The sequence below is a fragment of the Choloepus didactylus genome, chromosome Y (genome assembly GCF_015220235.1).
Source record: "Choloepus didactylus isolate mChoDid1 chromosome Y, mChoDid1.pri, whole genome shotgun sequence".
Taxonomy (NCBI): domain Eukaryota; kingdom Metazoa; phylum Chordata; class Mammalia; order Pilosa; family Megalonychidae; genus Choloepus; species Choloepus didactylus.
In genome coordinates this window covers 36,536,616-36,546,091 of record NC_051335.1, presented here as the reverse complement: position 1 = coordinate 36,546,091, position 9,476 = coordinate 36,536,616, and the positions used below count along the sequence as shown (strand labels likewise).

The window sequence follows — 9,476 nt, the reverse complement described above, 5'->3', positions numbered from 1 at the left end:
GACACCCCCACCCCTCATCCCACCCCACCCTGTCCCCTTACCCCATCCTTAGCGTCTTGTGTGTCTGTGTGTGTGTGTGCCCACCTGCGCCCGTGGGCACACGCCTCTTTGGGCGTGCACGGGGCTTTGGTGGAAGAGACGCCCCAGAGAAGAAAGGGGACTTCTCTCCTGCTGCCTTCCCACCACCACCCCCACGTGGAGCAGCCAGCGGGGCAGGTGGTGAAGCCGAGATGGGCACCCCCTTCAGTCATGCCGTGGGTGGGCGAGAGGCTCCTGGCCCAGGCTTGCACGCGGCTCCCTGTGCCCATGGGTCCTTAGAGGTGCACAAAACAGAACATCTCCACTGGGGACTTGGGTTTTCTGTAGTCAAAAAGCAATCTTGAATCTTGTGGTTCTTCTCCCTTTCTGTGCTTGCTGGTAGTTGTTTGGTTTCATGGCCCCACTCCGGGGGCAGGCAGCTCCTTCAGGCAGCTTGACAAAGGTGGAGCGCCCCCAAGTGATGGCTGTGGAAGCGGTGGGGAGGGGAGGGAAGGAAGAGCGGGAGGGATGGGGGGTGGGAGGGGAGGGGTGGGAGAAGGGGAGGGGCTTTCCTGGTGGCCTCCACTGAGGTGAGGGGACCCATGGCCTGGTGAGGCACACAGTCTCCCCTCCGGGGGCTGCCTCCTTCTATGGTGACCAAGGAAGTGCCGAGGTGGCAGGGACAAAGGGAATGTCCAACAGCAAAGCAGCGAGCCTGGGTCTGTGTCTGGAGCAGGACATTGCTTCTGAACAGCCAAAGAGGGTGCTTGCACAGCGAGGGCATCTAGAAGCTGGGTCCCAGGAGCAAGAGCTGGAGAGGACTTGGGATAAGGGTATCCTTGGGTGTGGGTGAGAGAGAGGCCCACTGGGCCAACTAGGGAGATGGCCCTGTGCCTGGCCTTGGCCTGGCTCCTCTGCTGTCTGCCCAGTGACAGCTGGCGAGGCAGTAGCCCCAGGCCCGTGCAGCCGGGAGAGCCTCCCATCCTGCCCCTGCTGTCCCCTGCATCGCGACAATAAAGTCCACTGCCTTTTTACGCTTGGATTTTGGCCTCCTTGTGTTCATTCCCAGCATGGCGTTTGATGATTGGAGAAGAGATGTTTTTTGGGGTGGGGTAAGGATGGGGCAGGGGCCTGGAGCCCATTGAAAGCTCTCCCTGCCCTTTTTCTTACGAGAGCCTCCAAAGCCACTGTCCTCTAGTCATGGTACTTAGGGTGGGGTGTGTGTGTAACATGAGTGTAGAGTGGGGGCTGTGGGCGAGATATGGTCTCCCTTGGTGGCTGGGGCCACAAGATGCCTTCGGGGCAGCTGGCTTCCTGCTACCCATCTGACGTGAGGCAGGGATGCGGTGTGGACCCCGGGCACAGCCATGACTGGCCTCCACCTGGAATGAAGATGCAGGGACAGGATGAGGTGGTTTTCTGAAGGATCACCTGTTACCATTTCAGAGGTGTGACATGGCCACAGGAGCCGTGGCCTGGCTCAAGGACTGGCTCCAGGGACCTGTCATCTCCATGGGCAGAACTGAGGACAGGGCCTTCACTGGCATGGGGGTGAAGCCCCTGAGACGCCAGTTCCAGGAGGAGAGAAGAGGTGGGCTCCACCCGAGCCCCACGAAGAGGCCTAGTGGAGGCAAGGGGCTGGAAGGTGCTGGAAGCAGAAGCCACCTGCCCCAGTTGGGAACCCCAGCAATGAATGATCAGGCAACTGTGGAGTGCGAGGTCAGAATGTAGGCACCCAGCCACCAGCCAGCCAGGTTAGGAAGGTCCTGGGCAGCTTGGGAAAGGCTGGACTCCCAACTGCAGGAGGGGACATGTCCTCTGGCAGGCCGGGGAGAGGTGAGACAGGAGCTGTGTGGCTGGGGACGTCCATGATGGCTCCCAGGGCCACCCCAGCCACAGAGAAATGGTGGGAGTCATCTGGAGACTTGAGCAAGTGGCCCCCTGGGTGCCCCTCACCAGCTGCTGGGGAGCTCACTTTAATGGTCCCAGAGACCCCCTCACCCCGTTCCTCATCTGGCAGGGACCAGAGGCCCAGGGCTTGCAGGATGGGGGCCAAGGCAGGCCTGGAACCCAGAGCCCCTGGCCAGCGGTGCACAGGCAGGGTGACTTCACATAAGGCCAGACCCAGACAGGGCAGCAGAGCAGTAGCGGGTGGCTACTGTGCCCCCGCCTTGGGCCTGCCTTATCAAATGCTGTTTCTGGAAGATTCTAGCACGTCACTCTCACCCAGGTCTGCAGTAGCATTCCACAGTTACTGAGCACTGGATGCCAGGGGCTTTGCCAGCTGATCCCCATGACCTCTTGCTGCCACCACATACGGCTAACAACTGCCTCAAGCTGCAGTCAGAAAGCTATACTGGGAATGGCATCCAGCATCCTCAGGACCCAGCATGTCAGGCAGCTGGCAAGAAACCCTGCATGCATGTGGGATGCCCACCTGGTGTCCTGAGGGTGCTGGATGCTCAGGGGACAGGGGTCCCCAGAAGGAAGAAGGCACAGAGCCAAAGTGGGAAGGCTTAGCCATGGGCTCCTCAAAAACGCAGAATTCTGGGTGGTTTTGCCCCTCTCCCTATCTTCTCTAAGTGTCACAAACCCGAGACCATGAAATGCAGCCGTGCTGGGAAGTGCCACGGGCAGGCAGGAGACAGACAGAGACCCCCAGCTGAGATCAAAGCCCTGGGCAGCTGTGTGCCGGGGGCAGCTCCTGGAGAGATCCACTACACCCACCCCAGGCAGACAGAAAGGAATCACTGTCCTTACTGCAGACGGTCCCCAGGACTTGACCAAGGGCAACCAAAGTCCTCCACAGTGTGTGGCTTGTGTCCAGGGCTCCAAATACAGGAGCCACCCCAAGCATAAGGCTGGCCTGGCCCCACATGCATGAGCCTTGCTGCACCCTGTGGGGCAATCAGGGCCGGGGGTCTGGAGAAGGGCTCCCTGCCTTCTCTGGCCAGGCCCTAGATGCCACCCTGTCTGGCAGCTGCAGCACAGCAGCCCTCTGCCCACCCGCCCCCACACCCATAGGCCCTTCCCCAGGCTGGTCACAGGAAGCCGTCCGGGTGTCTGTTCACCCCACAGGAGGCCAGAGACTCAGCAGAGGAGCTGCCAAGGGCAGGGGAGAGAACAAGGCAGAAGAGGCCACGAGCTTGGGCAGGGATGGCCCCCAGGACCTCCCTCAAAAGCCAACCACTTAACAGAGAGAAACAAGGTAGGCACTTGGGGTTACCAGACAGGCAAGCTTCACAGGGCACAGGAAGGGGTGCCCCAGAGGGCTTGAGACCGAGGCCTTGCTTCCAGAAGGGTCTCCTGCCAGCACTCTCGCAACACGGTGCCTCCTCTGAACAGGGTAAGGGACGACCACCCCAGCCCTCCCTGTGTCAGGGACGCAGGGCAAATGCAAGCAAGGAGGCCTGTGTCCCCATTGTGCTCGCTGTGGCCCATGGCTGTTTATTGAAAGGAGGGTGGGGGCCCCACCTCAGGCCTGGATGTGGCTCTTGGCGCTGAAGGCCAGGTAGTAGATGACCAGGCCAATGACCGCGGCCAGCACCTCGGTGGAGACCCAGGGTCCGTTCCACGTGCCCTGCAAGGAAAGAGCAGAGCTGGCTCAGGGGGGCACACGGCAGCCGCACCAGCCAACCCAGCACACAGGCTGAGCAGGGCATGCAGAGGGGACGGGAGCCTTTGCTCAGCCCTCCCCCAAGCCCCCCAAAAAGGGACAAGGTGTGCTGCATACCCCCTGCTCCCCCAGACCAGGCCGGCCTTTCCAACCCACTTACCCGATGGTCCACACTGACTGTGAACAGGGGTGGGATGACGGAAATGTCGTTATTCCTCTGGGCCTGGAAGGGAGATGCTAGGGTCAGGGGGGCGCCAAGTGGGAGAGGGATGGGGACTAGGGACGTAGAGAAAGTAGGCCCGGCAAGCCTGAGGCACAGAGGAGGAAAGGAGAGGAATGGCAGGGGCAGACATGAAGCCGGGCTCAGAACACTGGTGCCACCTGCCAGCCCGCCCCCGCCTACATCAGGGCCCTGGTGGCCCACTGCCGGGGTCCAGGCGATACTCACCTTCCTCAGGAGGCTGTAGGACTCCTCGTCAAAGAAGCGGACCTCGTAGGTGCCCGCATGGGCACTCTTGTGCTCCAGGCTCCATGACACCTGTGGAGGGGGTGATCAGCAGGGGCGGTCAGGGCGGCAGACACACCACACCCCGAGCGGCCCTGAGTCCTGATGGAAGTCTGCCTCCCCCAAGGACCACAAAGACAGCCTCCTCTTACCTGGTAACGCCCGACATCCTGGCCCCGGGTGACAGGAAATTGCTTCCCACCAACGTCAGCATAAAGAGCCATGTTCTATGTGAGGGGAGGCAGGGAGTCAGTCACCTTCTCCCACTCTGGACGGGGCAGAGAGGCTGGCATGGGTGAGCCTGCAGTGTGTTCTCTGAAGGAATCATGGGGATAGGCCTGCCACCACCCAGAGCCATGCTAGGAACGGACACTGCCAGTTTGTATATATTATGCCCCCTAGAAAAAGCCATGTTCCTTGATGCAATTTTGTGGAGGCAGACAGATTAGTGTTGATTAGTGTTTCCGGGGAGATGTGACTCAATCAACTGTGGGCGAGACCTTTGATTTATAATTTCCATGGAGTGTTACCCCGCCCATTCAGGTTAGGTCTTAATTGAATCACTGGAGTCCTACAAAAGTGTTCACAGACAGAAAAGAAGCTGCAGCCGAGAGACATTTTGAAAATGGCTGTTGGAAACCGACACTGACATTATGGAGAATGCCAATTTGAAATGCAACCTGGGATCAGCAGACACCAGCCACGTGCCTTCCCAGCTAACAGAGGTTTTCTGGACGCCACTGGCCATCCTCCACTAAAGGTACCCAATTATTGATGCCTTACCTTGAATACTTTATGACCTTAAGACTGTAATTTTGTAACCAAATAAACTCCCTTTATAAAAACCAATCCATTTCTGCTGTTTTGTATAAACGGCAGCATAAGCAAACCGGAACAGACACCCACTGACGTTGTCACTGAACCTCATGTCTCCTCTCTGGGAGAGCAGGGCCCAGACCTCCCCCCGTGGCCCTGCCTCACTTGACCCACTACAAGCCTGGGCCTTTGGAACACAGGGTAAAGTTGGGTGCTGAGGACAGGGCTCCTCGATCTTAAACTTACAGGACACCCACCAAGGATGCGTTGCAGCAACCAACTAATCAGAAAAGGGAGGAAGGGGGCCTTGGAGACAGACTGTAGACTGGTTCTCATTTTCCACATATGTTCATTCAAAAAATATCAGGATGCCTATGTGATATTAGAACATGTGGTCAAATTGCACAGGATGGGCCAGGAAAAGACTGTCTTTAAAAACTTGCTAAAACTTCACCTTGCTACTCCCTGATTTCTCTTGCACTCTCTTTTAACTGGAATCCTTCTCCCTCCATCAACACAAGTCTCCCGGTCCAGCCCCATCAACTGCCAGTGAGGAAGTGACAGCTAGGGTCACGGGGCAAGAGGGGAGCAAGGTGAAGCCCACAGCCCCCCTCATTCCCTGCCTCTTGTCCCACGCCTCCCCCCAGGCCCCCACGGCCTCACCTGGACCCTGTTCTTGCATGCCAGGGAAATCTCCACAATGAAGACGGTCTCGGTGGCAATGACGGCGTCAAAGGTGGTGTAATAGGAAGAGGTGATCTGGGGCTCCATGCAGGCCTCTGCTGGGGGTGGGGGGCAGGGGAGAGACCTGGGCACGTTCCTGGGCAAGGCCTGGCTTGACAGCACTGGGTTGGGAAGCAGAGGGGACCATCCCGGCCCAGCCACTCAGACCCTGTCAGCCGAGGACACAAAGGGGCCTTCTGACCATGACAGAGGGGCTCTGGGAGACAGATTCAAGTGCTCGGTCAAAAGTATGGTGGCAAGGGTGATGGGATGTCCGCAGAGGCAGGGGAGGGGCCAGGGAAGGCTTTGTGGGGTGTAACTGTGATACCACTGGGTGGGACGGGCAACTGTGCGTGTGCCTATGTGTGCACACATGTGGGAAGAGGGAGGAGTGGCTGGTTTTACTGTGCCTGGACCTATGGATGGGGAGGCCAAGCATGGTCCAGGGCTGCAGCCTGCCCTGGCATGGAGCACACTGGAAGCTCCAGGGGCCAGGTCTGCCTCCACACAGTCACATGCGTTCCCCGGTTTACTGCAGGGTTCCTCGGCAGACATGGTGCTGGCAACATCTAGGGAGCTTAGAAACGAGGGCAAGTGTCTGGCCTGGACTCAGTTCTTCCCACTCTGCCCCCAGCCCCAGCAGATAGAAGGTCAAGACCAGGCCCCAGCATTTCCTGACAGTAAGACATGGGGGAAGATCTGGATTAAGAAGTACTACCTTGTCCCCTGAGAGAAAAGATCCTGCCGTAGTCATCTCCACCATTCCAAAAGACCACAGGAAAGGAAGGGTGCCACTTAAGTGGCTGGGTGCTAAGCAAATGCTACCATGAGTGGGAAAGTCCTCAACCAGCTGTTCTACAAGCATGATGTCCTGACTGAGCAATGCTGAGAAAGTCAGTGGCGGCTTTGGGTTTGAACACAGGAGGAAGCCGCCAGGGATTGCTGGCAGGTGGGGGACCCGGTCAGGCAGGCCCTCCTGTGCCCTGCCATGGAGCTTGGACTTCTCCCTATGGGCACTGTTAGCCACAGTGTGGAGAATTACCGAGGAGCGAGGGAGAAGAGGGCAGGCAAGGAGGCCAGTTTAGGCTGTTGGAACATCCCAGGGACCCAGGGCACCAGCCTGAGGCAGGGCAGGTAAGTGAACATGCATAAAGTGGACCTTGCCCTGCCCACGCCCCCAGACCCCTCACCAGCTAGCACAACCAACTCCTAAGCATACTTCAAAACCCCAGCTGAGGCTCCTCAACGTTTACACCATGGCTCTGCTCTGCTCTGCTCTGCCCTAAAGCAGTTAAGGACCTGTGTGTACCCCCAGGGAAAAACAGCCTTTGGCCTGGCATTCAAGGCCCTACCCTCCTCAGTTACTACTCCATGTTTTAGCCCTAGCCAAGGTCCTTGCTAACTTGCCCCACTTTGGCTTTCTTCTTTGCCAATGAAATACTCCTACAGGCATCATTTGCCTATCCTTACTTTGCTCAAGGACTTCACTTAGCTCGCGCTTCTCGGGCAGGCCTGGCCCACCCCGCACGGGTCAAGGGGTGCCTCCCCACCAACCCTGCTTCTCCCCGATCGCCCGGTGCCTTGGGGGTTGGCTCCAGTCCGACCCCACCTCCGGGAGTTCGGGCCGGCCGGGCGCACGCTGGGGGCTCTGGAACTCGTCTTCATGGGCAGGCGGGTGAAGGCTTCGGCGGCTTCTTCCAGCAGCCCCGCGCTCCAGGGCCACCTGCCCCTCAGAGGGGAAACCGAGGCCGCAGCTACGGGCCCCGCGGAGGGCCAGACAGCCCCTGCGCCCGCACCCCTCGCCCCCCACGCACAGCCGGCCGGGCGAGAGCAGCTCGCCAGCAACCAGCTCCGGCCCCCGCCGCTACCTGAGCAGCAAGAGAGGCCGGACAGGAGGAGCAGGGCCAGGGCCACGAGCGATGCCACCGCCGCCATCGCCTCTTCTCTGCCGAGGGAACAAGAGAGCGAACTCCCTTGACCATGGGGAGCCGATGAGGAAGCGCGACGCGTCAGCGGCTGCGGTAGCCAATCGAGCGCCGGCGGGCTGGGTTGGTCCCCGTGACGTCGCTACGACACTGACGTGTCCTCTGCCCGGGACCGGGGGCCCAACAGCCCAGCCCTCCCCCCCCCCGCAAGATGGCGGCGGCAGCGGCCTTCGCAGCGCCGGAAGGAGGCGTGGGAACCGGCAGGGCCACGCGCGCTTGCGCAGTGCCGAGCCCGCGGCCGCTCACGGCCTTCGCCCCTGCGCAAAAGTCTCGCCAGAGCAGTGGGGGTGCGCAGGAGTCGTGCGGCGGTTTTCACTTTCCGTCATGGCGTTGAAAGTGACGACAGCCGCCGGTGTCGTCGCCAAGGTCGCCGTTTTCAGGCCGGCCATCCTCTGTCGTCCTTGGGAGGTGAGAAGGGGGAGCGAGCCCCGGAGAAAGCCACCACAGTTGCGGAGGGACCTCGGCCCTCAGGCGGCTGGGGCAGGATTGGGCCCCTCCCCCGCCCCCAGAGCGACTTGGAGGACGATTGGCTGCCGGCCTGGCAAGGGGCGGGGAAAGGGCCGGGCGCCGGCGTTGATTGGGCATCTTCGCTGTCAGCGAGGGGACGGGCCGGAATTGGCTCGGCCGGGCTTCCCCCGCGCTCTCCATCCCGGGGCTTGGGGCCGGGGACCCGCGGTCAGCTCCCCGGGGCCCTGGCGAGAACCTTCCGGCGCGGCCACGTGCTCTTGCCGTCCCGGACCCCTTTCCTCCTCGGTTCGCCCTCTGGGCCCCCGCTTTGCCCCTGCCCTGGGGGAGGCAGACAAGGCGACTTGGCCGGGCACCCCCAGAGGCCAGCCCCGCCGGCTCCTGGAATGGCCGGCGGGGGACTGGCTTCCGCGGGTCTCCATCTCGGGGCTTGGTGGATCAGTTAGTTCCCGTCCCTCTTTGCTTCCACGTTGAAGCGAGAATAACTTGGTCTGGAACCCATCGGAAGCACCAGAGAGCCAACGCTGTCCCTGGGGGCTCCGAGATCTGATCTCCAAGCCTCGCTCCCCAACTCGCCCATTGGGTGGCCTTGGGCCACTTCCCTCCTCTCTCGGGGCTCCCGTTTCCCCCCTGTCCAGTGAGGAGAGGGGACTTCCTGTTCTCAGAGAATCCCGCCAGCTCGGACCTTCCAGAATTCTGTGACTTTGCTAACAGCTCCCATGGACATCTCTGCTCACAGCATATAGACTTTCCAAACGCCCTGATGGTCCTGACAGCCAGACTCCCACAGGCTCTTAAAGACATTTGTCTCCTCCCGTGTGTGCGTGTGTGTTTGTGAACAGTTGGCCTCCAGGCTGTGCCCTGCCCTGAGACTAGTTGTCTGGTTGTGGGGACCCATAGAGATGAGCCCCAGATCTTTGGTCCTCTTGGTTGGGAACTTGTGGGAAAACAGTCAGCCACCACTGGCACTCGATTCAGCAGAGCAGCGTGCCAGCCAGAGAAGCCTCACTAAGATGTGGGGAGTGGGTGGGGAGCAGCTGCCACAGCAGACACGTTTGTTTCTGGGGCACTGTCAAAGGACGAGGACTGACCCTACACTCTTCTTCCCCGGCATATCCCATCTTGCTTCCTGCCAGACTACTTTGATGGGTAGCGTCACAAGACCGCCTGGGTGAGAGTTGAGAATCTTTATCCCCATCCAGAAGAAGGTACATCTGCATGAATGAGTTGAGAAACTTCTCCATCCTGAGCAGCCTTTCAAGGTTTTTGGCCAAAGCCCAAAGGAGCATCTGTCTTAGGGGCCGGGTACATGAGGGTCAGTCGCGGTGGTGACAGTGTGATCCTTGGT

The 9,476-nt window shown here is 60.0% G+C and overlaps 1 protein-coding gene across 2 annotated transcripts; it reads right to left on the bottom strand.

The window, feature by feature from the left end:
* Positions 1 to 3,449: 3,449 nt before the first annotated feature.
* SSR4 (signal sequence receptor subunit 4) lies at positions 3,450 to 7,757 on the bottom strand. Of its 2 annotated transcripts, none has more exons than XM_037822789.1 (6): positions 7,547 to 7,757; positions 5,619 to 5,734; positions 4,292 to 4,366; positions 4,083 to 4,172; positions 3,795 to 3,857; positions 3,450 to 3,598 (listed from the first exon to the last, which is right to left on the bottom strand). In XM_037822789.1, exons 1-6 carry the CDS (start codon positions 7,611 to 7,613, stop codon positions 3,494 to 3,496), a joined length of 516 nt encoding a protein of 171 aa, XP_037678717.1. In that variant the 5' UTR covers positions 7,614 to 7,757; the 3' UTR covers positions 3,450 to 3,493. The 2 variants fall into 2 exon arrangements, with proteins under 2 accessions (XP_037678717.1, XP_037678716.1); XM_037822788.1 differs by having other exon boundaries at positions 5,619 to 5,737; positions 7,547 to 7,752.
* Positions 7,758 to 9,476: the final 1,719 nt, after the last annotated feature.